The sequence below is a fragment of the Aspergillus aculeatinus genome (genome assembly GCF_003184765.1).
Source record: "Aspergillus aculeatinus CBS 121060 unplaced genomic scaffold BO66scaffold_83, whole genome shotgun sequence".
NCBI classification, from domain to species: Eukaryota; Fungi; Ascomycota; class Eurotiomycetes; order Eurotiales; family Aspergillaceae; genus Aspergillus; species Aspergillus aculeatinus.
Genome location: NW_020291552.1, coordinates 83,042 through 109,393, shown reverse-complemented (window position 1 = coordinate 109,393; position 26,352 = coordinate 83,042). Strand labels below are relative to the sequence as shown.

Here is a 26,352-nt window from a genome sequence, read left to right as displayed (position 1 = left end):
TATCGGACTTATTGCGGAGATAAACCCCGGGTTAGTTATCGATGGTAAGAGCGCAAGCCACCCACTTCGCCATCACAAGCTCACCTCATCATCATCCTACCGGAAGATGTCTACATGTCACACAGAACGCCTTAAACTCGAAAGACATACTTTGCTTTAATTCATTATAAACACTGCCTGCAAAGGTACCGCCGCTCAAAATGACAGACCTACATGACGCTCTCCCCGTCCGAGAAACCAAACGCACCCGTGTTCAACTATCTTGTACAGCATGTAGAGCGCGCAAGCAAGTGTCCCAAAGATGGCATCCACATCTGTTCTTTCAGACTCTGTAATCTCATGAGAAGTCACTAATGCCTTCCACAGATTGAAATGCTGCCGCGTCCACCCCTGCACCAACTGCAGGAAGCGTGGCGAGGCCAACTCCTGCACCTTTGTCGGCCGCGGACCACGAGGCAAGACCTCGCAAGGGCGCGCGAGTCCCACACATGTCCAGGATCGGTTGCAACACCTAGAGAACCTGATCTTATCACTAACGCAGCAAAAGATGCTGGAGCAGCCCACAGAGACAAATGGGGATGGCGCGGGAACCGGGCAAGAAGAGGTGAACTTCGCCGCTCTGGAATCGACCAACGCAGGAGAAGCACCCTTCGCGAACTCGACCTGGATCCATACGGATGATACTGGGACTGATGAGAGTCAACGCAGATCAGGGGTGGGGCTGGCGTCAAGGCCCCATCCTCTGACACCGGAGGAATCGCCGTCTGACCCACCGGGGAAGCTGGTGGCCCAAGAAGCTGGAACGAGGTACGTTGATGGGGCTCACTGGAGAGCTGTACTGGAGGAGGTATGTTACTTGAATTCTAACTATAACCTGTTGCCTTGTTCCTGCCTCTTTGAGTAGACCCAACTAATTTTTGGGTAGATCAGCGAAGTGAGGGAGTATTTGCGCGAACAAGATGTACACTCGGACGATGAGCTTGCTCAGCAGGATGAAAAGAGCGTGACTGCACCAACTTTGCTGTTAGGACTGCACAAACCCCTCAGAAAGGAGGAGCTGCTGGCACAAATACCGCCGCGGCCGGTGACTGATCGCCTGGTGGCGCAGTGGCTTAATAGCAAAGAGCCTGTGATTGGTGGGTTTTTGTTCTTTCACTATATCCAGAGCAGTAAAAAGCCCTGCTAATACTTGGTTCCTAGGCATCACGCACATTCCAACGTTTCAAAAAGAGGTAAGTACTCGGGAGGCAAAGTTCTGCTTGCTGTCGCAACTGACAGCAGCAGTACAATAAGTTCTGGGACCGCCCGCATGAAGTCTCCTTGCCATGGCTAGCTCTATTATCTGCCTGCATCGCAATGGCGCTTGCCTTCAATCAGCGAAGTGGCGATCCGACGCCCCTATCACCTCAGGACCCTGCTGAGGCTCAGGATTCGTTCCGCAAGCTCACAGCACAATGTCTTGTTCAGTCGAATTATACCGCGCCTGCCAGGTACAAAGTTGAGGCACTGTTTCTCTACACTATGAGCGAGTTCCTCCGGAGTGACGACGCACAAGTCGGGGTTTCCTTTCTTCTCGGTATCACAATCCGCCTGGCCATCCGAGCAGGCTACCATCGAGACCCCAAGCACTTTCCCGACATGTCGGCCTTTGACGGTGAAATGCGTCGACGCGTCTGGACCATTCTTCGACAACTGGACACTTTAATCAGTTTCCAGGTTGGCGTCCCCAGAACAATCCAAGACTGGCAACATGACGTGGAATTACCCCGTAACATATCCGACGAGGACTTCGATGAGAGCACCGAGGAACTACCCCCTTCCCGCCCTGATAAAATCTTCACGTTAGTGTCCTACACCCGTGCCAAGGCACGCATCATGACTATATTCGGCAAAATCTCAGATCTAGCATATTCGCGCGAGCCCGTTACCTACGAGGTGACCCAGGCTCTCGACCGTCAACTTGACGAAGCACACGATCAGGTGCCTTACTCTTTCAAGATGCGTCCTGTCAACCAGTGCATTGCGGATCCCTCCGACCTCATCTTCCGGCGATACACTTTGGAGCTACTGTACTTGAAGGCGCGGTGTGTGTTGCACCGGAGGTATCTGGGCGAAGACCACAACAACCTCCGCTATGCCTACTCGCGGTGGGTGTGCATGAGTTCCTCGAAGGATATTCTTCGCCACCAAGCAGATATTCACCACGAAACGCAGCCAGGGGGGCTGTTATACCGGGATAGACTGTTCCCCAACGCGCTGCAATATGCAGACTATCTGCTTGCAGCCATGATCATTTGTCTGGAATTGTCACATCAGCGCACAGGGACGCCACCGCTCGGTGGAGGCACGAATGATGATCTCGCGGTGGTGGTTCGGGGTCAGGAGGAGCTGTTGTCGGCGTTGGAGATGTCGCATGAGATATTCGATAAGATGCGTCGACGGTCAGCAGATGCGCAGCTGGGGTATGCCGCAATGACGATCATGCTTCGTTGGGTGAAGCAGCAGCGTTCGGGGCAGAAGGATCAGCAGCAACAGCAGCAGCAGCAGCAGCAGCCAAGCATCTCAGGTGAGTACGCCAGGAGCTCCTGGATTCTGAAAATTGCTCTGACGGAAAAAACTAGCTTATCCCCCGGCATACGGAAGCTGGCAATTGGAGGGTGCAAACTCGCTAGATGCGCTGGACTTCCAGCCGATGGACGGTGTAACTCCGGGCTATGCTTCTCTGGACGTCATCGGCGATATGCTGGATATGCCTACGAACATGGATTGGGTGAGTTTATTCTTTTGGAGAGTGATCGATGTATAGTACTAATCGGCGTAGCACCTGTGGGATCTACAGATACAGGGCGTCGAGAGACCGAATCCAGGTAGTACATGGACCCAACTGGATTTCAACGATACGCTTCAAGGAAATTAGCCAGCTACATACCACTGCGAAGGGGCAACTACAAGCCTGATTATGACTCAGATAACTTGAGACGAAGTGATATAATAAGTCCTATTGCGAGAAGGCAACCGCAAGCCAACAATGCATGACTCAATTTCTTTGAGGACGAAGGGTAGCCCTTCTATCGAACTGTCAGCGGCAGCTTCACAGTTCAACGCTAGTATCCTTGTAGTTCGATGATTTCGAGCTAGACTTGCCATTGGCGTAAGGTCGTGTACGGGTGGAGAGACAGAGCTAACAGCCTCTTGGCAGGTGGTGAGACATGCAGTCTCTAGATTCCTCGTTTGCTGCACTCGATCCGTTGGGTAGTGAGCCCGGCCACAAGAGTTGTTCTCACTGACCATACGAGACTAACCCAGCGTTCTGAAACATCCTACACTTTCACAGAAGATGAATGCCCTGCTAATGCACACCGCTACTATTTCTGAATGACAAACAAGTTGTCTCAAAAAGCTCGCACGGTTTCGTCCCATCCCGCTACAGTGCTGTTCGGCGGCAATTGCTCGCTACCTCCTTCATAATCTCTAATCTCTTCAGTCGACTCTGTACCCTGTGGGGGTCAATGTTGTTCCAGATTATTGACTTTCTTCTCAATAACTAGCCGATGAAAGAGAATAAGGTTTTACACCACATCCAGCTCACGGGAACTGGGACTTTCATTGTTGAGCCTGTGCCGATATAAAGGGCCCGTTGCTGCCTCCCGTGCATGGGGTAAATATGTATGGCTGTTAGAATGCTAGTTGTACAAAGATGGCGGAAACAGCACCGAGTTACATTGTGCGTTCAATTCCAGCGACAAATGGCCACCTTGGCCGTTTCCAGCTAACAATCAAACCAGGAAGCGATTCAAAAGTTAAACTTGACGCAGACAGGTTTCAAGGACCTACGGAAACGACGACCGCGATCGAGTCCTTATTCGAACAGCTCGTTCTTGGATCGAATGCGAACGTGGATCGAATGTCTGGACTACTCGGTAGGCTGCTTCTGACTCCAAGCTCCTGAAATCATTGTCTGATATGATGCGATGCAATGCTCAATCTCAGAGATCAGCGATCTGGACCGACTCAACATCGTTCATGTTGCTGGCACAAAAGGAAAAGGAACCACCTGCGCTTATGTCAATTCGATCCTCCAGCAATATCGCATGTCATATGGAACGCCCCGTAAGGTTGGGCTGTTCACCTCTCCCCATTTAATCACTGTGCGCGAGCGAATTCGTATCAACTCCGAGCTCCTGTCGGAAGCGAAGTTTGCAAAGTACTTCTTTGAGGTCTGCAATGCTCTGGAGCTTACCGCAGCAGCAGCAGCAGCAACACTGCGGGGCGGGCCTGGTGACACCCCTGCGAAGCCTTCATACGCTCGATTTCTCACCTTGATGTCATTCCACGTTTTCATGCAAGAGGCAGTGGACACGGCGATCTAGGAAGTCGGAGTTGGGGGGCAATGGGATTCCACCAATGTTCTCGCGAACCCCGCGGTTACGGGGATCAGCTTCCTCGGAATCGACCATGTCAATGCGCTCGGGAATACGATCGATCAGATCGCGTGGCATAAAGTAGGAATTTTCAAGAAGGGCTGTCCGGCCTTCACGGTACCTCAGGTCCCATAGGCGATGGATGCGCTGCAGGATCGGGCCATCGAAAGGGGAACCCATCTTAACATTGTTGAAGTACTCGCTGCGGTCCACGGCCTTGACATCAAGCCTGCAGAGCACTTTCAGAGGCAAAATGCTTCTCTCGCTATTAGGTTGGCGGAAACCGTGCTCACAAGGCTCGGGGTTGCCGCCGCCGATGATTGCTGCGAGTCCGACAGACTTCCTGCTTTGTTTGGACAAGGGCTTGAGAACCTGGATTGGAAAGGGAGATGCCAGACCTTGGTCACGGGTCAGCAGCACTGGTATCTGGACGGTGCTCACACCCACGAGAGCCTTGAAGTCGCCTGCTCTTGGTTTGGACGGGTATCAGGGACCAGAAACCTGCCGCGGGTGCTAATCTTCAACCAGCAGCATTCATCGAGGGACCCTATCGCGCTACTCAGAACTGTTCATCGTATCATATACACCAAGCTTGGTGTTGTCTTTCAATACGCGGTTTTCTGTGCGAATAACACGTACACAGACCAGTCTTGCAATCTTGGTATGTGAATGAGCTCTCCCGTTGGGCAGGCAGGACTTTGCAAGAAACGACGCTAATAAGCATGGTTTTTAAAAAGAGTTGATTAACCACAATGTCAATCCTGATGCACTTCAGGGACTGATCCTACAGAAGAAGTTAGCGACAGTCTGGAAAGAACTAGATCCTGACTCGGAGGTGGCGTGGCTGCCCTCGATTGAAGATGCCGTTGACTATGTCAAAGAGATTCACAATGGAGCTTCGAAGGAGCCAGGGGCTGAGATTTTGGTTACGGGTAGCTTCCATCTGGTTGGGGGGGGGGGGTGCTGTCACTTATAGACGAAGTGCCACGTATGTTGGAGACAGCTGTGGAGTATTAACTGGGCAGTAGTACGAGTGAGTGGTGTTATCTTTCGGATAAGTGATTAGTAGTTATTTTTGCTCTTTGCTATGCTAGAAATTGTATAATCACAGTACTATGGCACCCAGGTCTATCGCTTGACAACATTCTCGTTTCGGCCACTGACCCTACAAGAATTCTTGGGATAATCGGCTGGCGGTCCGCCGCAATCCTCCCCCTGTTTCTTCAAACGCGATTCCCCAGGTTCTTAGCAACCCCTCCAAACTACCATCCTGGCGCTTCGCTCCCCAGCTTAGCTGGGTTCGCTTCTTGGAGTCCAGAGCGGGCAGTGCAGCATGCGGTGGGAGGGGTCTCACGCTCTTGACGCCTGTCATGGAAAAAAAGCTCGGGGGACTCCCTTAGGAGGCAGTTGAATGTCCTGCTCAGATTAGCTAGTAAGTAATGTGGTAAGGGCGTTGCTGGATCCCACCTTTTGCCTTCTTCGTAACGACCGGCCCTGGAAGAAGTTTCATGGGACTCTTCTCAGGTTTCGATGTCAATAGCCTTAGCTAGCTCGCACAGAATAACTATAGAGTCTTCCACAATCCCATTGCTTGCTTTCATAATGGTGAAATCGGCCTACACACATGACTTTACCCTGTAAATAGCATGCCGAATCTCCACGGTACATTAACACCTAGGCTCTTTGTAATTCGAAATCTAAACCCTCCCCTACTCTGTCGCATGTACATTGCGGAATATTTACTATCCCCACCTAAGCACGTGCCCTTACCATGCTCACTCACACTGCAGGTGCGACTTGACACCGAACTTTGGTGATTGAGCCCGCAGCGGGGAGTATCGTCGACCGAAATTCAGCAAAGATATTTGAATTTCCTAACTATTTCTACGAGGTTCAGGAACACACTGCGTGCCATCGTCTAGACTTACGAGCAGTGAAGTGGATGCATAATCTCCACAGTGCTAATTAGAAATCCATCCCCGATCTTTGCAGACTGCCAACCAACTTCACTGCATTCCACCCGGTCAACCGCGCCGGAGGATCCGTCCGCCCGTTCCACCCGTTCCCACCCACGACCGGGGATCTCGTAATCTCCTACAATATGTATCGATCCACGTAGGCTTTGTGCTTATGCATATAGAACTGAGCAGGTGTAGTGTATCCACAGAGAAGTCAAGCTCCCTCGTTAATAAAGGAAATCACTGAATATCAATGGCCCCAAGCACATAACCCCCCTCCCCCCTCCCACAAAAGAAATCCCATATCCGGCTCGGCTAGCCCTCAGCCGAACCCCGTAAAATTGCTCAACAGAGAATCCCACTGAATGTCATCGACGGGGAAGATATCCTCCAAGTTGTCGTCGCCGTAGACCGACGGCCAGATCTGGGGTGGTGGTGGCATGGTAGCCTCATTGGTGGCGTCAACCGCCATCATCGATGGATCCTGCCTCGAGACTGCGGGTTGGTTAGAGGGCACAGTCGCACTGCCCACAACAGCCCGGATCTGGTAGGGGTAGCACCGGGCGAGCAGCCGCATTTTCAAACACAGGCTGCCCGTGACGTCCGCCTCCTTGGCTGCCGTCGACATGCCCTCGAACTGCGTGTCCAGCGCGTTGGCGAGCTCGGTGATGAGATTGGGATAGTCGGCTGCGTCGACGGCGGCCTGCACCTGGGTTTCTATGGCGGAGCCGCTGTTTATGGGGCCTCCGTCGGTGGTATTAGTAGTAGTGATGAGCCGGAGAAGGGTGAAGACGGCGGTGGGCACGTAGCCCACGGCGGCGCATACATGGGCAGTTGTTGTGATGTTCACCTGGGTGATCTCCGACACGGGGAGGTGGCTGACCGTGCGGATGAGCTCCTTGCTTCGCTGGATGAGGTCCATCAACATCGTCGTCCGGACTGCGCTCGCGGGCTCGGCGGTCCACAGGTCCTCCCGGAGAGATAGTTCCTCGAGCCGCAGCTCTGCATGTTTGATCTCAATGCGGATCGCATTCGCTGTTGGGGTCTGTGTCAATTCCGTCGAATTGCCTCGAGGACATAAAAGACGCACCTGTCGATGAAGGGTAGCTTGAGAGATCCGTTTCGATGTCCGCGCTCAGGCTATCAAATTGCCGCCGTAGAGCGCCGCGCGTGACCTGGACAAGCATGCTTCCGCCGCTTGCTTGTACCGAAGCGTAAACATCATCCATTGTTACCAAGAAGGACTCTAGGCGGATGAACGGCGCAATCCACCGATCCGACGAACGCTCGGCAGATGCTATGCCCGCGAGGCACTCCTCGGTTCGACTATTATGCTTCATGATAATCGGGCGGTCAAGCGTGCTACAAACACTGATGTAACACAGAGTCAGCCGAAAGAAGAGCATCCAACCAGCGCTGACAATCTCACCCAACCGATACCCAGAACGTACCGAGCAGCGCCCGCTGCTCATCGGCACTTAGGGCCGGCTTCCTGTGCAGACCCAGATCATGCACCATCGAAACACAAAACTGAATCAACAACAATAGTCGCGGATGGTTCTTCTCTGCCGGGTACGAGTACCATGCGCAGTGGACCAACAGACCGCGGAGCAACTCGAGATTTCGCTCGGAGTGTTCCACGACCCTGCAAGTGACGTGCTTTATGATCTCCGCGGCAACGATCTTGCGCAGCGGATGCGCACTGCCGATGGTCGCGGCCACGACGCACAAGAACAGGAACGGCTCGCGGGCCCGGAGGCAAGCGGCTGTCTCGCCGGGGGCGAGCACGACGAAGGGGAAGGTGAGTACGAAGTCGCGCTGGAAGGTCGTGACCAAGCGCTCCGCCTCGGCTGCACTCAGGAGCCCTCGCTCGACGAGGGACGGCTGGCCCGCCAACGCAGAGCCGGTCGGCGGATCGAGGCCGTGCGAGGCGTCTTTGGCCGCGTCTAGCATCGCGGCAATTTCTGTCGAACCCAGATCTGCATCTGCATCCGCATCCCGAGATTGAACCCCATCGTGAGTGGTGGTGGGCGTAGTAGTCGACGTATCGTCCGACGTTGTGTGTCCGTTCGGTTGAGTCAAGGCAACCAGCTGCGACATCAGCTGTTCGACCTTCTTCTCTAGCACCTCCACACGGCTGCATCCATGATTCTCATAATCAATACCCGCGAGTGCTATAGTTATGTATGTGAGGAGTGTGGGTGGGGGAGGGGGGAAGTGGGGGCCTACCTCGGTGCAGCAGCCTTATGCCTCCGTTTCGTCTGCGGAAGGTCTAGGTAAGTGCATGATTTGCCCAATCGAGCACATCGCTGGCACATGTTGGCAGTCTGCGGCGTGCATTTCGCCTTGGCGGTGGTGCATGTCACACATGCCCTTCTCTTGACTGCAGGTATGGGGGCGTTCATCATGTCATCCAGTAAGGAGGACGGGGAACGGAGCGGCCGGTCGAGTTGGATCGACCGAGTCCGGCCCAGCTTGCTGATCAATTGGACCGGGCGGAAACGGATCGTCCGGTCGGAGCGGGTTGGATTCCCGCCCTTTCTATGAAGCATCAACTGTATACGAGGACTTGAAGAGTATATAAGGAAGTGAAATCGAATCGAATTCTTACAATGATATCAACAACACATCACACACCAATCCATCCCCCATCCCAATCGAACAATGTCTTCCTACGCTATCACCGGAGCCTCCAAGGGCATTGGCCGCGAGTTCGTGCGCCAACTCGCCGCCGATACAAACAACACAGTCCTGGCCATCGTGCGCAACCCCGAGTCGCCCGAGATCGCCGACCTGACCTCCAAGCACCCCAACGTGCACGCCATTAAAGGCGACGTCACGGACCCCCAGTCGATCCTCGAGGCGGCTGCGGCCGCAGCCGCCGTCACCGGCGGGACGCTCGACGTGCTGATCCACAACTCCAATGCCGTGGATGCGGCCTCCATGTCCTACACCCCGACCCAGATGCCCTTCGATGCGCAGGCTATGCGGGCCAGCTTCGAGCCGTCGCTCAGTACGAATGTCTACGGCGGTCTCTGGGCGACCAACGCCTTCCTGCCCCTGATCGAGAAGGGCACCCAGAAGAAGATCGTGCACATCTCCACCGGGATGGCCGATACGGCTTTCATCAAAAAGGCCTCTGTCAGCGTGGCGGTCGCGTACTCGATCGCCAAGGCCGCTGTGAATGTTCAAGTCGCCAAGTACGCCGTAGAGCTGGCGCCGAAGGGCATCAAGGTGGTGGCGGTGAGCCCTGGCTGGGTGGATACGTGGGAGGGTAAGTAGCTTTGCCCTTGCTGCAGACAAGATAGATCACTGATATACCATCATTGCAGGAGAGAAACCCGCCCAGGTAGTGGAAGCGGACAACTTCTTGCTGAAGCAGTTCCAGGCAGCAAAGCCTGACCTCGAGGGAAAGATTCTGCCGGAAGAGAGTGTTAGAAAGGTCCTTCAGGTGGTTGAGCACCTGGATATCGAGGATAGTGGCTTGTTCCTGAGCCACAATGGAGATCAGGAGAATTGGTTCTAAGTACTCCGGATACTGATGAGATGAGATGAGTGGCATATTGACAGATTCTTTCTCGTGTCTATACTTTCCATTGAGTAACATGCATTTGCTCCGCACTACCTTGTACGAACAATATAATCAGGATAAAGGACCACATTAATTGAAGTATATAACATCATGCATGAATGTGTCGACTGTGTTGTTACTTGGTTATGTTGTAGTAGTGATAAATAGATAGGACGGAACATTGTGGCTCCGACCCGGAGGAAAGTGATGGGTTGCAGAGCAGCCTCCGATAGCTTCATTCCATCTCTCCGATAAACAACGATCCAGTTTCTTATTCGGATCGCAACCCCCGTCAGTCGTCATGTCGTCCTTACTCGGAGCTGGCTATGAGTCAAGCGACGATGACACCACTCCCTCCGTCCCCCAGACCCAACCCTCCGCGCCGTCTGCGACCAAGATTGTCGCCGCGCCCGAAGTGAACACAGAGGTTTGGTCCCTTGAGATCCCCTCTCCGCTGGATGGCCTTGGGGGAATTCGAACTCTCCTCGCCATCCTACAACACCTCCAAAAGCCTCGCATAGCTAACAGTCCTACAGGATCAAGCACACATGCAGATGATGCTAGCTAATACCTCCTCCACCGCCCTGACCTACAACGCCACATACGATGACCTCTCCCGACCATCGCAAGGCCCAGCCAACCCGTTCAAACCCATCGGAGGGGCCAACGGCCTCAAGCGCAAGAATGTCCCCACCGGATACGCCGAAGAGGCCGCTATCAGCGAAGCGACCTTCACGGCGCAGCACCGCACCTTCCAAAGTCTCGGCTACACGCGCAACCCGACGCAGCCCGAGCAGTTCGTCGGCAACCTCGCCCACGCCGCGCAGTTCGGCGGCCGTGACGTGATCCAGATGAAACCGTCCAAGGCCGTCTCGGCGGCGCTGCGCTCCAAGCGGCAGCGGAAGGGCGACCCGAGCATCGTCGAAGGGGAGGGCGCCTACCTCGGCCCGTGGGCGAAATACCAGTCGGACGACCACTACTACGACGAGCGGGCCGTGGAGGGCGACGAGGCGGAGGATCGCGAGCTGGCCAGCGACGAGGAATACGTGTACGAGGACGAGGTGGACGCAGCCCAGGCACCCCCCACGCACATCCCCCCACCCATGGACAAACTGGCGACCGACTACCAAGACGACTCGACCACCGCGGAGACGACCGAGTTCCACGGCAGCGAGCAGTTCGACTACCAGGGGCGGACGTACATGCACATCCCGCAGGATCTGGACATCGACCTCCGGCGGGAGCCCGGCAGCACGAAGAACTTCATCCCCAAGAAACTCATCCACACGTGGAAGTCGCACACCAAGGCGATCACCTCGCTGCGCTTCTTCCCGCGGTCGGGCCACCTGCTCCTGTCGGCGGCGGCCGACGGCAAGGCCAAGATCTGGGACGCGTACCACTCGCGCGAGCTGCTGCGGACCTTCTCGGGCCACAGCAAGGCGATCACGGACACGGACTTCCACCCGACGGGGACGACCTTCCTCACGGCCTCGTACGACCGGCAGATCAAGCTCTGGGACACCGAGTACGGCAAGTGCGTGGGCCGGTTCTCGACGGGCAAGACGCCGCACGTCATCCGGTTCAACCCGGCCCCGGACCTCTCCCACGAGTTCCTGGCCGGCATGTCCGACAAGAAGATCGTGCAGTTCGACACGCGGTCCGGCGAGCTGGTCCAGGAGTACGACCACCACCTGGCGGCGATCAACACGATCACCTTCGTGGACGACAACCGGCGCTTCATCTCCACCTCGGACGACAAGTCGCTGCGCGCGTGGGAGTACGGCATCCCCGTGCCGATCAAGTTCATCGCCGAGCCCTACATGTTCGCCCTCACGCGCGCCACCCCGCACCCCAACGGCAAGTACGTCGCCTTCCAGTCCGGCGACAACCAGATCGTCGTCTACGGCGCCACCGACAAGTTCCGCCAGAACCGCAAGAAGAGCTTCCGCGGCCACAACAACGCCGGCTACGGCATCGACATCCGCATCTCCCCCGACGGCCAGTTCCTCGCCTCCGGCGACAGCGCCGGCTACGTCTGCTTCTGGGACTGGAAGACCGGCAAGATGTACCACAAGATCCTCGCCGGCGGCAAGGAGGGCGGCGCCACCACCTGTCTCGATTGGCATCCCCAGGAGACCAGCAAGGTTGTCACCGGTGGCTTGGATGGGATTATCCGCTACTGGGATTAACTTTCTCTTACGGGCCTTATCCATCTGTTTTTTTTTATTCTTTCAAGGCACACAGGGAGTTTATGGTATAATGTCGCTTCCATATGAAGGCTTTTTTTTCCTTTCTTCCATTGTCACGTATAAGTACCCCACTAACTTATGTGCTATGTACTGTACAATCTGCAACGCTTAACGTCCATAGACTATCTTCCTCGAGTTGCTGCCTGGCCTATCACGGAGGGACGTAAGAGTAGAGAAAGAAAGATGTGTGCTGTACACCCAATTGACTGCCTTAGCCACTCGCCCAAGTCTCGTGAATGCTGAATGACTCGCCAACCAATCCTCACCGCTAACAGGCTAGAATAGACTACTGTACATATACACACAAAACAGATGCTCCGATCCACCCAGACAACCGAACAGCAGACGAGGATGCTAGAAACTCGCCATCTCGATCCAACTCGCCACGAACGCCAAGGTGCGGCCGCGATCCATGGCCATGCGCTGCGCGAACTCCTCGAAGTTGAGCTTCGCGCCGCTGCCGCCGCGCTCCTTGGCCTCGCGCTCGATCCGGTTCAGGTACGCCCAGCGCGACAGCGTGACCGGCGACGGCGGCAGGGTCGGACTGGGGCGTTTCGGGAGGTGGGCGGACGGGGGCGGGAGGGGTTGGATGGGCGACGGGGAGAGTTTCGGGGCGGTGGCCTCGGCATCGGGGGAGGAGGCCGGGAGGTGGGAGGTGGGCACTGGGAAGGAGGTTGAGCCGGTGGGGTCAAGGCGGAGCTCGGTGGGGAGGTCGGTGCGGTGGCGGGAGAGGAGGGCCGGTGATGGGGATGGGGATGGACTGCGGCTGCGGCTGCGGCTGCGGCTGGTGGTTTGGTGGAAGGTGGTGGTTGTCGTGAGGTCTTCCTCGTTGGGACGGTGGTGGGGGAGTGTGGGGTCGTAGTATGATGCCGCGGCGGACGAAGGCCTACTCTCTACTGCTGCTGCTGCTGCTGCTGCTTCTTCGGAGGCAACAGAGGAGGCAGAGAGGGAGGGCGAGGAGGGAGAGATTGCGTGAGGCGGGATCCAGTCCTCGTTGTCCGGAGATTCCACGGGCATATGCAAAGGTGAGGCCAATGCTGCTGCTGCTTCTGCAATAGGCCTTGTCTCGGTAGGGTCGATGAGTGACTCTACCGGGTCATCAGGGATATGCAAGTCTGGCGTTGGAGGAGCCAAAGCCTGCACGTTTTCTAGTCCCTCGACGGCGTATCCTGCCCGTTGGAGGAGGTCGTCCAGCGAGCTGTCACGGAGCATGTTCTGCATGGCTGCCTCTGCTCCCTCCGCCTCAGCGGCGTCCTCATCGGCTTCAGATTCCGGCCGCACGATGGGGAGATCTTGAGCAGCCTGTTTACCATGCTCCATCTGTTCGGTAAGTTCGATCTCACGGGCCCAGATTTTACGCTCGGCGCGAGTCTCGTAGACCTCCATGAGCAGGTCCTCCTTCTGCTTGAAGAGGATGTCGAGCAATTCGTTGAACCCTTGTTGGGTGACTTGATACAAGATCTCCTTTCCAACGTCCCTTTCCACTTCAGGAACTTCGAAGCCGCCCCATCGCTCACTCACGAGAATGCTTCGCGATGAGGTTGATGGGTTCGATCTCACGTCGTAGTCGTCCGTCAGGTCATCCTGGAATCGCACCTTCGATGAGGAGCGAGAACGAGGGGACGGGGGGTGTGATTCCGATGCGGCTGGGTGTGATTCATCGCCCTCGTTATCTTCCTCTTCCTCTGAACTAGCCGCATCCATGTCGCTTTGATAGCCAACAGGGGCGGTGGCACCATCTTCTTCGTCTGTATAGAATCCCCGCCGTCTCCATCGGTCATGAACCCCCATTCGGCGCCTGACGTGGAGACGAACTTGATCCGTTGCATACATCCTGTTGTATACGGCTGTGCCGATGCGAGCCCGATCGACAGGATCTGTAATCTCATGGACAGGAACATAAGCTCCGAGAGCACTGACGATGTCCTCATTGCGGATGTGCTCCGGAGGAGGCCAGCGGTCGCTGGCTCCAGACGAACTGGACGCATCATCAGCTGCAGCCCCGGCTTCTTCAACATTCATCTCTCTTCTCGGTTGGCTTCCAGAAGCATGAGCAGAACCGGCGACAGAGTGGCGCGTCGTCGGCAACACCGGCCGTGTGACGCCATAATAGCTTCGAACGGCAGCATCGCCAATCACCGAGTAGCGGTCCCCAGCATCCGTCCCATCGAGACGAAGTACACCCTCGTTGTCAACAATCTCGAGATCTCCGTCGTGATTGACTCGTTTCCCCTCGCCCGTCCGTGAGGGTTCCCCATTGGGAATGCTACCAGGAAACGCTGAACTGATCGGCTGGCTTCCAAGAACGACATCCCGAGCGCCGCCTTCCAGGAAATCATCCTCCAAGCCGGCAACCATATCCCTCGTCAACTCCCTGCTGAGAGCGTAGTAAGCTCGGAAAATCCGCAAGAAATCCTTCCGCTCAACGAAGCCATCACTGTCGATGTCATAGCCCCGGAAGACACGGCGAAGTCGTTCGTCATTGCTCTTGTTGTTCAGACTCGCGATACCCTTCAGAAATTCCTCCAGGCCAATTAGCCCGTCATTGTTAGTGTCGTAGAATGCGAACATGCGATCATAAATCAAACTCGGGGGCGGTGGCCTAAGAGAGGTGTTCGGCACGAAGCACCGGTCGAACGTCTTCCGGTCGATGGCCATATACACCTTGTTCGGATCGTCCTCCCATTCGTGATTTGCCAGACACCGGAACTGATCCCACAGCGCGTCCAGCTCGGTATTCTCGAACCCGGTCTCCTTCATCAGCCGCTTGAACAACGATCTCGGCAAGCTGCGCGGCATCATCGTGGGCTTTCCTGGATACCACACCGGCTGCGACTGACGTGGACTCCCAAGGAACGGCGCGGGGATGCGCACCTTGTAGAACATGTGCGTCTTGATATGGACTTGCATGGCTTCACACGTCTCACACAGGTCATAATCGATGCAGTTCGCACACCGATACCGGATGCCCTGGATCGGCATCGCACCGCAGCTATTACACGTCACCCCGCGGTGGATATACCCATCCCTCCTCGCCTGGTCCTCCGCGATGTGATACAGCAGGTTCAGCAGGTTCTGGCCCTCCCGCATCGGCGCCGCCTCATTGTTGTGTTCCGCACCGTCGCGCCACGAGAAGACGCTCTGGTCATCCATGACCGTCTCATCCCCACCGTCCGCCAGCGCAGTATTCGGCGCCCCGGCCGTTGGCGACTGGCCTTCCTCGGTCTCGTACGGAAAGCTCGACGTCGACAGCGTGACTCGCTCGCCATTCTGCCGTCGTCGTCGCAGATCCGCCCCGTAGTTATCGTCCGCATTGAACCGGACCAGGGCCCGCTCGATGCCCGCGCGTGAGATCCCCCGCCGCTGGAGTTGCTCGATCAGATACTCCCGCTCGGGGCTGCCTTCGTCCAGACGGTGACTGGACGGGAAATCCAGCGCGAGGAAAGACTCCAGAAAAGTATCTTCCATCATCTCCCGCATCCGTTCCGCGTGGTCCTGGGGCACCCCAACCTGCTCCATGAGCTGGTCTCGCGTCGCTAGGAGAGATGGAAGGAGGCCGCTTTCCACGCGGCGACCATCTTCGGTCTCGATACGGAAGGTTCCGTAGACACCATTGTGGCGCTCGAGCTGTTCGAGGTGCGCGATGGCGCGCGATGAGGGAGTGTCCGCCGCGGCTGAGTAGGACTCGTCGGGGAGTTCGTTGTTACTGCTGTTGTTGCGTCGCTGGCGGCGCACAGCGCGGCGGCGATGAAGACGTGAGCCACCAGGAGAAGAATGTGCGCCAGTATCCCCGGGGTGAAGGAGGTGTTGTCGTATGTAAACGATTGCATAGGCTGCTGCTACACCGGAGAGAAGGTAGAGGATCGGACGGTATCGTGACAAAGCCAACCTAGGGCGGGCGTCCGACATAGCGGCCAAGGGAAAAAGCGGATTATTAGGCGAGCAGAAGCATTTCTGTCAATATCAGCCTGCTTCGGTAATGAAATATGCAGGGTACTGGATCAGGTGAACAGATTTTTGACACGTAGTGACACAAGGTAGACAGATTGGATGATGCGGGCTTGTCGAGGTTCTCCGGCGACTTGGGCGGGCGGAAGCCGCGGTCATGACCGCCTTTGCGGTACGGGGTGCCCGCCGGGTTCGAGAATGCTTCGTCTACAATGACCGAGAGGACCATATTTCTATGTAAGAGCCTATGGATAAGTACGGGTTAGTCAGGGCCACACTTGACATCCTAGAGGTCTACAAATCATGTCAAACTACCCCATCCGAGCCATCAGGAGATGGATGGTATTCCGAATCACCTAGGGTATCGTACGCTCTTCATTGTCACACCGCTGATGGTATATACAGCATTATTGAAGACATCAACAAGGAATATAACAAGATCAGAGAACCAAAACAGAAATAAAGCAAATCAAAGTTAGACACACCACACACAAACACACACACACGCAGCCTCAAGGACCAAGGCCCTGACGCACGATAGGAGAAAGCTCCTCCGTCATCCACTCCTCGAGTTCGGGATTAAAAAAAGCCAAAACCGCAATAGCTCAAATTCACCTTCACATTGTCGTTGTCGTCAATGATAATCTTTCATAGTCACGTCATATACAAGTTCTCCTGCTGCAGGCGCCCGGTCGCATCGAATGCATCCCAGCGGATATCTGCAGTGTAGCGAATCCAACCCAATCGGAATGCAGCAGCGAGGTTGATACTTGCAGAACCATGCTTCATCCAGGCCGTTTCAACGAAAGGACAAGGCTTGACGCCCCGCGATACATTAGCCAGGGCGGCCGTTGCGCATCGCGTGGTCCGCCTTGTTGCGAATTCAGTGCGACTCGTCGCGGATAAGAGCAACAATCATGCTGTAGAGGTAGAAGAAGAACATGATCAGGTGGAAGCCCAGCTTGATGAAGGATTCCTATGGTAATATGATGGTTAGCGAGCACTTCGCCAAGAATGTGTGACGTAAAGCCGATGGGCGAGGCAAACCGACCTTCTTGTGCACGTTGAGCTTGCGGAAGATCTCGGTCGCATCCAACAAGTGCTGGTTCTCGTAGATCCTGTGGCAGGGGAAATGTGGTTAGCGAACATGTCGAAAGACCCATTGCGCCTGCGAGGGCGGTGGTTGCGAGAGTGACACACTTCTTGGCATTGAACGCCAACAGAGGCAAGTTGAGTACAATAGCGACCCAGTAGCCATTGATGACGAAGAGGATGGTAAGGAATGCATGGACAGCAGCTTCGGGGATAATATAAGCGTTGAGACGGTTGCAGAGATCAATCGGGTTAATGTAGTCGCTGTAGAAGAAGAGTCAAATTAGCTGTCGCTCTTCGAATAGATTCCGTCGCGATGCATTGGCCGAAGCAGTCAGATCACAAGCCCCGGCTTGGGTTGTTGCCAGTCAAAATGTGCAAGGGATTCAGTCCTCACCATTCCAAGTCGCTGTACATAATCGTGAAGAAGACTTGAAGGAATAAGTTGACGGCGTTGATCAACACCGCCAACAGATAGAGCCAGGCTTCACCGGACATGGTGGGCAAGAATATGGGGCTGGGAGAAAGTTATTGAAGACCGCAAGAGCAAAGACTCAAAAGAATAGAGTAAGAGACGTGCTGAAAAGCAATAGAGGCCGACGGTAAGCGCTATTACGAGAGGAAGACCAAAGGAAGAGAGGAGAAAAGAGTCGTAGTAGGGGAAGGTGGAGGATGCGAGCAGGTGATGAAGTTCACAAGTGAGTCGGTTGTGGATTCGCCCCAATAGGGAAAAGCCGCGAAGGGAAGCTGGCCAAGGCGGTGAACCGGTCTGGGGAAACCGTCACCGCTTATGGCATCCTCAGCATGTCGCGCCCGCCCGGACTGACGTACGGACTGGCGTAAGGTACCAGTCAGTATACTACGACTGCGAGCCTGAGGAGCAGAGAGAACTGTAGCTCAATTTTGATGAGAGGAAAATGTGTCCTTCTGCAGTCTAATCCAAGCGACCTTATTCTCAGTCAGTTCTTCCACATCCACCCCACCTGTTGGGTCCGACCCCATCTCAATATTCACGTGCAAACTAGCCTGCCATGATGCTTGCTGACTGCCAATGACGTGGGGGGAACACGTGCTTCGTTCCGCAAAGGGATGGCTTGCTACAGGGTTGATCGGGATCAAATGAATGACCATTCGTCTATGTACAATATACTGGTCATTGACAGCTTGGAATTCATGGTTTCGAAAACAAATTGAGAACAGACGAAAGAGAGAAAGGGTCGCAAAGAAGAGGTCTCATCAACGTATTCCATCATACAAAGTACATAACGTAAGAAAGTCCTAGAACCAAAGGCTCCAGATGATACGCGAACGAATCAAGGCCACATCTAGGGTTTCGCTCAAATGAGATAGATATACTGCTGTCACCGCTTCTCAACAAGCAGGATATGCATCGCGCCATATGCAATCACAATGAAGGCGCCGGAGATGACGGCCAGCCCGATAACATCCTTCCACAAGGCAAGGGTATCAAACCCAAAAGCACTCAGAATCGAGGCGCCCGGAACTTCTATATCCAATCCATACTTGTGATCGATCAAGGTCAAATACGTCACTTCATTGACAATCAATGCCTCAAAGCCGTAGTGGAAAATAGATAGCTAGACGAGCGGTCAGCAGAGTACAACGAGGAAATACTTATGGATTGGTGGCAAACTTACCGTTTGTAGCCACAGAGCAGACTTGGGAATCGCGTCGTGGTTAAGCAGAAGACCAGCAAATAGGAGGCTGAACAACATCACAAGACTTCCGATCAGGTTGGCCACTCCTCCGTCACGGAAGATGATACCAATGAAAAGACAAATGTTGGCGGCAGCAAGGTTAAAGAGCACCAGCACCAGAATGAACCGGAAGAACTCGCCCCAGGCTGGAATCAGACCCGTCATTGGGTACACAATCATTCCCATAATGATTGGGGGCAGAAGTCGGAGAGGTACGATGTCGAACACCACTTTAGCCGCAAAATAGGTAATCGGGTGGTAATAGCCATTGGCTCTCTCACGCACGAAAAGAAGTCGCTCCGACGAGAAGACGGTCAGACTAGTAAGGGTACTGAAACCGAATAATGCCAGGATGAAAAAGAAAAGACCCAGTCGGTTCTGGAAGCCCTTGATGTCGTCAGTCAGTCCATAGAAGAGGTAACCGCACAGGACAGCAAGCAGAATGGAGATCGCATAATGGGTAAGCATCAACATCGGATTGCGGTACAGATTCCTCCAGGTCCGCTGTGAGAGAATCAAGAACTGGCGGAAGAGGCCAATCCGAGCATAGCCCTTAGAAGTTGCAACGTGAGGAGCAGACAAAGCTTCCGGGTTGGCAAATCCGTTGGCCGCCCGAGCATTCTGGATGGCGGCCACAATCTCGTCATGCACAGAGCGGGCAATATCCGACGAGATGTAATTGGAGACCAGGATATCAAGATCTGTCTGGCCTGGAGCGACAGGTGGCAAATGATCTGGTTCTTCGGGAGTCTGGTTCGGTATAATAGCAGGTTGACGGGAGAGACGAAGCCATTGCTGAGTGTTGTCCGCCACATCATCCAATTGCACATCCTCTTCATCCGTCTTGGGTGTAGAAGGTGTCTCAGGATCCTTTTTCCGTGAGTAAAGTTGCCTGTCCTGTCGTTGTTTGAGCGAGACTCGCCGTTGACTCTTAGGCCGTCGGTTTGCTTCCAGGGTGCTGCTAGAATTATCCTCCAAGCTTACATTTGAGGCGCTTGCGACGGACTTAACCGCTCTCAAACTGCTCGAAGCTGTCTTCGGTGGATCCATACGCGCATTCAACAAAGGAGATCCGACTTCGTCACTGTAAGAGCGAGAAACACTGGCGTGCATCGTCAGATCAACCAGGTAATCAGCGATATTGAAGCCCGGAGGGCAAGAGTATCCCGCCTGGTCAAAGTATTGTTGACATGTCGAGAATGGGCCAGAATATACAGTTTTTCCTTTAGCCAGAAGAATAAGTCGATCGAATAGAGCCACGATGTTAGATCTCGGCTGATGGATGGTGAAAATGACAGTCCGATTGTACGTCTTTGCCAGAGTGACCAAGCATTCCACAACATTGAAAGCATTGAATGCGTCCTAATTGAGCATATAAGCGAATGCTGCATGCATCGGGGCTCCACAACTTACCAGTCCACTAGTGGGTTCATCCAGAAAGAGTATACTGGGGCTTGTGACAAGCTCGCAAGCGATTCCTACTCGTCGCTTTTCACCGCCAGAGATGCCTCGGCCTTTACCTTCCTCGGACCCAATCAATTGGTCTTTGATGTGTGAAATTCCAAGCTGCTTCTCGACCTCGAATACTCGTTGTTCCTTTGCAGCTCGGCTCATGTCCCGAGGAAGCCGCAGCAACGCACTAGTCAGGATAGTCTCATGCACGGTCAAGGTAGGAAGCATAGTGTCCTCTTGGTCGACAAAGCCAATCATAGACTTGAAATCATGGTCGCTGATTTTCTCTCCATTGATATAGAATTCACCACGGACCGTGCCTCTCTTGTTCTTCCTAGCAAGGATGTCGAGGAAGGTGGTCTTGCCTGCTCCTGAAGCACCCATGATGGCCGTGATTTGACCGGGTTGAGATGCACCCTGAATCCCACTGAGGATTTCCCTCCCGTTAAGATAGTATGAGACATTGTCCCAGTACAGGGCTGCTGGCTTGTGCTCGGCTAGGAGTTTGGCCGCCTCATCATCCGAGTCGTCGGAGAGGGGCAATTGTATGCGGCCATAAGATCTGCGTGACAAGTACCATACTGCTAAGATCACGGCCACGACGAAGAGAGCACATCCTGCAATGACGCCAGCAATGAGAGGAGTGTTGATCTGTTTGACAGGGCGGGTATATCCGGGGACGTCTGTCCTATACAAACACTCTCCTGAGTTGCAGTTCAGCGTGATACTCTTGTCGCCAAAGACCGCCTTGATCAAGTCATCCATGGCCGGCTCCTGGAACTTGCTTCCATCGTCGGGACTACCCCCCACGGTTGAGACGGACGAGAACGATGCCGGACCTGCGATCGATTCTCGGAGGAAGTCGCCAATGTCAATGGAGCCCTCCTCGCCACAGAGCATGCGTCCAGGAATACACTCGCAGTGGATGTTTTCGCACGTGTAGTGAGTCTTGTTTTGGTTGTGAGTCGTCTCCAGTCCCCACTGACACGTATCCAGGCCGCAGTAGAAGGACTCTACCTTGCCAACCCAGAACTGAAAGTTGCACGTGTTGTCCTCTGCCTCGCAGGAGAATGTGACCTGAGGTTTGCGATCCTTTAATTGGTCAAGAATCTTGCGGTTCGTCACATCGCACATCTGGAAGTTCTCCTTGACAGTAACACCTTGCTTGTAGCAGACGCCGCCTTCTCCTTCAGGCATCATGGCATTGCAAGCATCGTCCGTTTGACAGACGTTGCAATTGAGACCTTCCCAGCCATCCTTACATGCGCACTGTCCATCCTTCGGGGGAGACCTCTGGTGGCCATCGGCCAACGATCCACACAACGGCTGTGCACAATCATCGCCTCCGAAACCGGGCGGACAGACACATTTCCCTGTAAACCTATCGCATGATGCAAACTGGGCGCATTGGAAGGCGTCTAGTTGACAGTTGAAGCACGGAGGGCACCCGTCTGGCCGATCGCTGAAGGTGGAGAAGAGCGGAGGTATTAGCTCGGCTTCGGAGTAGTTGCTCCGCGCTGCAACAGCAGACGCAGATAACGAGAGCCCGAAGGCCAGAGAAAGGTGTAGTATTGAGGGAAGCCTCATCCTGAGCTAGAAAGAAAGCAAATGTGTCAGCGATGGTGTATCCAGAGAGAAAGCGAGATTGCTGGCGAATCTCGGTTGGGGTGCGCACCGGAGAAAGGGCCAATGCGGAGTAAGTGACGAGCAACGCCGAAGTAATCAAGAAGCCAAGTGGTGCATCGGGCTTCCCTAACAGAAGAAGACTACCAACAGGCTGGGCAAGAAAGAAAAGTACCAGGAGGAAGGACCGAAATTGCTTGTGTGGATGGAAATGAGAGGCACAACAAAAACAAGCAAAGAGGCGGTAAGTTGATGAAGGCGAGAGAGAGAGATGAGGAGGTCGGTCGGAGGTTGGAAGGGAAACCGGTTGGGGCGATGACGAGGGCGGAGATGCGCTAATGGAAGCCATGGCCTGACAGCCTGGGGCACCAATGATAGCTCTCGGGAACCTACGTAGCACTGCCAGCCTGGAGCAGGTACACAGGTACCAGGAACTGTCTTCAAGGTTGTCTGGAGTCCCTTCTCGATCAACGCATTCTTGATTTTTTATTGTAACTAATATCGCGATACTTACTTCGAGTGTGAATTCAAAATTGCATTGTGTGAGGTCAAATTCCTGTCGAATCTTACCTTTCCTTTGTACCTGTCTTCGGATAACATACTTTGCTACCGTAGTTTACATCCAGATTGCTGCTGAACAATCATCATCTGCCAGATACCCCAAGAAGCATCATAAAGTCTTTATGAATATTGTCATGCCATGTTTCCCTATAAGAATAGCGATCTAAGTTCCATCAAGCACGATCTTCGAGGGATTGTGAGACGGCCAATTTATTCGCGCACGCCCGGACCGAAGACACGCATAGATCCGAGTGCTAAGTCGCTGACACAGCCCCCCGCATTAGGCACGCTGCTCATACCGCGACTACGAGGGTCTAGTGGTCAACAATCTGAAGCCTAGTATCACCTTCAACGTGACTGATCTGTGTCGCACCTTCTAGTCTATGGCCCAGCTTGGTCTACCTATCACTCGCTGGCTACAAAATGGTCGCCTTGGCTTGACTCTGCTCGAGAGTGGTGGCGAAAGCCTACTCCAATGGCCAACAGCCTTGCTCTTATTATACCGAGGTTCACTAAAGCCCAAGGATAAATATGACTAGTGTTGCTGTCATGCTAAACGACTCCAAGCTTCAGAGACCCACAGCCGGTGGATTGGAAATACAACTGGAGGTCCCGGGGGGGCTCCACAAAGCTATTCATGGCTGCCATGCTAACGCGATCTCGCTGTTCGAGATGCCTTTGGTGACAGGGTCACTTACGAACAAGGGTTATTGTTCGAAGCTAGTTAGTGTCCATGCACAGCACACTCGAGTAACATTCAGAACGCCTAAATTGCTTGGCCATGTGAAACCTAGGCTGAAGTAGCGGACATACCGTAACTGTAATAACTCCTCTTGTCATATACTCCTCGGGGAAAAAGTGGTCGATACTAAATGAGCAGAAGGCAGCAAGGCGAGGTGCACGATAACCGTGTCTGATTTCTATCATCAAATCGAGATAGTATGAGATCCAGTGGAGTCGATCATTCGATGGGATCGGTGATGTATTGTGGGTGGGTAAGTTACCGAGTTAGTGGTGGGGCCTCCCCCCAACTTAATCCCCCATACATACCGGAGAAGTTCATTCAATGCATAACTTACGGAGTACTCTGCTGCATAGTCTTCCAGCCGAGGTATGGACCGGTATGATGTCTGACGTTCATTGTTCTGCCCCGTTTGAACCATGAGCTTTCTGAAGAATGGATACTCACCCACCACCCCTCTTTGCCTCCTTTAACTCCTTTAATACCTTCATTGCCCCCATCCCCTGACGCTTTCTTCTGGCTTCTGTGCTGTTGGAGTGTCGTGCGAGATTTGAGGTCCTCTTCCCTCCACCCCCCACACCTCCCCCATTCGGCCATCTCAACTCCCCAGAGCCCTCGTCACTTGTCTAGTGGCTCGGCAGCATGCTCGAGATCCCTGGTGATTATGCTAGAAGATTGAAACGTATATGGTTTCAGATCGCTGACTTAGCTAGACGTCCCTCTGTCTCTTGCCGGGCCGGCGGTGGTCACTACCCTCGCTTATTTGAATGCGAAGTACTCGCTCTTCTATGATCGCATGTTGATCAAGGTTCTTCTCAAGATTGCCTTCAATCTCCGGTCGGGCGAGCGTCGCGATAAAGTCAACTTATTCTACAAGCTCGAAGACCAGGCCTTGAACCCTAAAACAAAGGACCGGCAGTTTCTTGTCTACGACGGCCACACCTGGACTTTCCGAGAGACTTACACTACGGCATTGCAGTATGGTGCCTGGCTCAAGAATGTACATGGCGTCAAAGCCAGGGAGGTTGTGGCCATGGACTTCATGAACTCGTCAACCTTCATCTTCATCTGGCTTGGTCTGTGGAGCATCGGCGCCATCCCCGCTTTTATCAATTACAACCTATCGGGGAAGCCTTTGACGCATTCCATCCTGACCTCATCCGCAAGGTTGCTGCTGGTGGATGAGGAGCTGCGCGCCCAGATCCCTCCTGAACAGCTTGAGAACCTCGCCTCTCCAGAGTTTCGCGAAGGCAAAGGATCTGTGGATGTGGTTTTCTTCACACCTGAAGTAGAATCGCAGATCCTACAAATGGAGCCCATTCGAGAGGACGACAAAGTCCGTGATGGCATCAGGATGCGGGACACAGCGCTGCTTATCTATACAAGTGGGACTACTGGTCTTCCCAAGCCTGCTGTAATCGGCTGGAGAAAAGCTTGGAGCTCGGGTATCATGATCACGAACTGGCTCGATCTTCAGAGCACGGACCGATATTATACAGTAGGTTATCCCTTTCGCCTTGAGAGTGATTGCTGACTTGAGACAGTCCATGCCATTATACCACTCATCGGCCTCTCTGCTGGCTGTCATGCCGTGTCTCTGGGCTGGCTGCACGGCCCTTATTGGTCGCAAATTCTCTGCGCGCAACTTTTGGCAAGAGGTACGGGAAAGTGATGCGACAATCATTCAATACGTGGGTGAGACCTTGCGATACCTCCTTGCTGTGCCGCCTGCTCTCGACCCGGTCACTGGGGAGGATTTGGACAAAAAGCATAACCTTCGCCTGGCAGTGGGCAACGGCCTCCGTCCAGACATCTGGAATCGAGTGAAGCAGCGCTTCAATATCCCTACCATCGCCGAGTTTTACGCATCTACTGAGGGTACCTCCGGGTCATGGAATCTTTCTTCGAACAATTTCACCGCCGGGGCTATTGGTCGGAACGGAGGGTTTACTGGATGGATTCTCCGGCGCAGCGTAGTGGTTGTCAAGATTGATGAAGTCTCGCAGCAGCTCTGGCGCGATCCGAAGACTGGCTTCTGCAAAGCGATGCCTCGAGGTGAGCCTGGAGAATTGCTGTGGGCGGTGGACCCCACGGATCCCAAGGAGACCTTCACCGGATATTTCAACAACTCCAAGGCCTCGGATAGCAAGCTCGTTCGGGATGTTCTGCGCAAGGGCGACGCCTATTTCCGAACTGGCGACCTAGTCCGATGGGACAAAGAGGGCCGGTGGTACTTCAACGACCGTTTGGGCGATACGTACCGCTGGAAGAGCGAGAACGTATCGACTGCCGAGGTGTCCGAAGTGCTCGGTGGCCATGCAGACGTGCATGAAGCGAATGTTTACGGGGTGGCCCTTCCCCACCACGATGGCCGGGCTGGCTGTGCGACGATTCTTCTTCGACAGCAGACTCGCGCTGAGGATTCCACCACTCTGATTCCTCCTTCCCAGGACACACTGAGCAGCTTGTCGGCGCATGTCTTGAAGAACTTGCCGCGTTATGCCGCCCCGCAGTTTCTGCGCATCACGCGGGCTATGCAGACGACCGGGAACAACAAGCAGCAGAAGCATGTTTTGCAATCGCAAGGAGTGGACCCATCACTGGTTGCTGCAGACGACCGATTGTACTGGCTGCAGGGCAGCCAATACGTTCCATTTGAGCGGAATGACTGGAGTCGATTGCAGGCTGGGCAGGTAAAGCTGTGAGGGTGGATGACAGGATATGTGTTGGGCGCATCCTGGGTATTTTCCAAAGTACAGTACATAACAAGGTATACCATGTCTATAGCATCTGCATATTTTCAAACAGTGTTCAAACAGTGGGCTTGCTGAGCTGAACGGGAATTTAGTCGAGATGCCGAAGGGATCCACTGAGTGGGTCTTCTCGGAAGATGGCTGGCTTCTTGAGGCTATCTGACGGTACTTATATACTGCAAACAGTCGCGAGAAGAACGTACATACAGCCAGACATTCAAGATGATGGTCAATTCTAGTTCGCTCAATCCAAAACTCACTAGA

The 26,352-nt window shown here is 54.1% G+C and overlaps 9 protein-coding genes across 9 annotated transcripts; 5 read left to right on the top strand and 4 right to left on the bottom strand.

The window, feature by feature from the left end:
- Positions 1-200: 200 nt before the first annotated feature.
- BO66DRAFT_385720 (putative C6 transcription factor) lies at positions 201-3,037 on the top strand (the record flags this gene model as incomplete). Its single annotated transcript, XM_025646154.1, has 7 exons — positions 201-292; positions 367-847; positions 926-1,136; positions 1,201-1,232; positions 1,282-2,566; positions 2,622-2,770; positions 2,822-3,037. The coding sequence occupies 7 exons, from the start codon at positions 201-203 to the stop codon at positions 2,915-2,917; spliced, it is 2,346 nt and encodes a 781-aa protein (XP_025498174.1). The 3' UTR covers positions 2,918-3,037.
- Positions 3,038-3,565: 528 nt separating this feature from the next.
- BO66DRAFT_424254 (FolC protein) lies at positions 3,566-5,397 on the top strand (the record flags this gene model as incomplete). Its single annotated transcript, XM_025650158.1, has 6 exons — positions 3,566-3,724; positions 3,786-3,920; positions 3,993-4,334; positions 4,371-4,502; positions 4,557-5,082; positions 5,159-5,397. The coding sequence occupies exons 1-6, from the start codon at positions 3,698-3,700 to the stop codon at positions 5,395-5,397; spliced, it is 1,401 nt and encodes a 466-aa protein (XP_025498173.1). The 5' UTR covers positions 3,566-3,697.
- Positions 5,398-6,701: 1,304 nt separating this feature from the next.
- Positions 6,702-8,806, bottom strand: BO66DRAFT_385714 (uncharacterized protein; the record flags this gene model as incomplete). The annotated part of the gene is made up of 4 exons (XM_025646153.1): positions 8,609-8,806; positions 7,809-8,516; positions 7,470-7,750; positions 6,702-7,447 (listed from the first exon to the last, which is right to left on the bottom strand). Exons 1-4 carry the CDS (start codon positions 8,785-8,787, stop codon positions 6,702-6,704), a joined length of 1,914 nt encoding a protein of 637 aa, XP_025498172.1. The 5' UTR covers positions 8,788-8,806.
- Positions 8,807-9,033: 227 nt separating this feature from the next.
- Positions 9,034-10,059, top strand: BO66DRAFT_432765 (SDR family oxidoreductase). The gene is made up of 2 exons (XM_025650664.1): positions 9,034-9,653; positions 9,712-10,059. Exons 1-2 carry the CDS (start codon positions 9,044-9,046, stop codon positions 9,903-9,905), a joined length of 804 nt encoding a protein of 267 aa, XP_025498171.1. The 5' UTR covers positions 9,034-9,043; the 3' UTR covers positions 9,906-10,059.
- Positions 10,060-10,206: 147 nt separating this feature from the next.
- On the top strand, positions 10,207-12,313 carry BO66DRAFT_396268 (WD40 repeat domain-containing protein). Its single transcript, XM_025648428.1, has 2 exons — positions 10,207-10,377; positions 10,487-12,313. The coding sequence occupies exons 1-2, from the start codon at positions 10,252-10,254 to the stop codon at positions 12,137-12,139; spliced, it is 1,779 nt and encodes a 592-aa protein (XP_025498170.1). The 5' UTR covers positions 10,207-10,251; the 3' UTR covers positions 12,140-12,313.
- A 33-nt stretch (positions 12,314-12,346) lies between these two features.
- Positions 12,347-16,268, bottom strand: BO66DRAFT_243564 (EF hand domain protein). The gene has a single exon (XM_025642881.1). The coding sequence runs from the start codon at positions 16,106-16,108 to the stop codon at positions 12,554-12,556; it is 3,555 nt and encodes a 1,184-aa protein (XP_025498169.1). The 5' UTR covers positions 16,109-16,268; the 3' UTR covers positions 12,347-12,553.
- Positions 16,269-16,828: 560 nt separating this feature from the next.
- On the bottom strand, positions 16,829-17,936 carry BO66DRAFT_243504 (cornichon family protein). The gene is made up of 4 exons (XM_025642880.1): positions 17,637-17,936; positions 17,348-17,503; positions 17,199-17,265; positions 16,829-17,123 (listed from the first exon to the last, which is right to left on the bottom strand). Exons 1-4 carry the CDS (start codon positions 17,735-17,737, stop codon positions 17,031-17,033), a joined length of 417 nt encoding a protein of 138 aa, XP_025498168.1. The 5' UTR covers positions 17,738-17,936; the 3' UTR covers positions 16,829-17,030.
- Positions 17,937-18,455: 519 nt separating this feature from the next.
- BO66DRAFT_385700 (putative ATP-dependent permease ADP1) lies at positions 18,456-22,652 on the bottom strand. The gene is made up of 4 exons (XM_025646152.1): positions 22,085-22,652; positions 20,371-22,002; positions 18,898-20,319; positions 18,456-18,837 (listed from the first exon to the last, which is right to left on the bottom strand). Exons 1-4 carry the CDS (start codon positions 22,379-22,381, stop codon positions 18,601-18,603), a joined length of 3,588 nt encoding a protein of 1,195 aa, XP_025498167.1. The 5' UTR covers positions 22,382-22,652; the 3' UTR covers positions 18,456-18,600.
- A 1,312-nt stretch (positions 22,653-23,964) lies between these two features.
- On the top strand, positions 23,965-26,102 carry BO66DRAFT_396265 (putative long-chain fatty acid transporter). The gene is made up of 2 exons (XM_025648427.1): positions 23,965-24,833; positions 24,880-26,102. The coding sequence occupies exons 1-2, from the start codon at positions 24,132-24,134 to the stop codon at positions 26,038-26,040; spliced, it is 1,863 nt and encodes a 620-aa protein (XP_025498166.1). The 5' UTR covers positions 23,965-24,131; the 3' UTR covers positions 26,041-26,102.
- Positions 26,103-26,352: the final 250 nt, after the last annotated feature.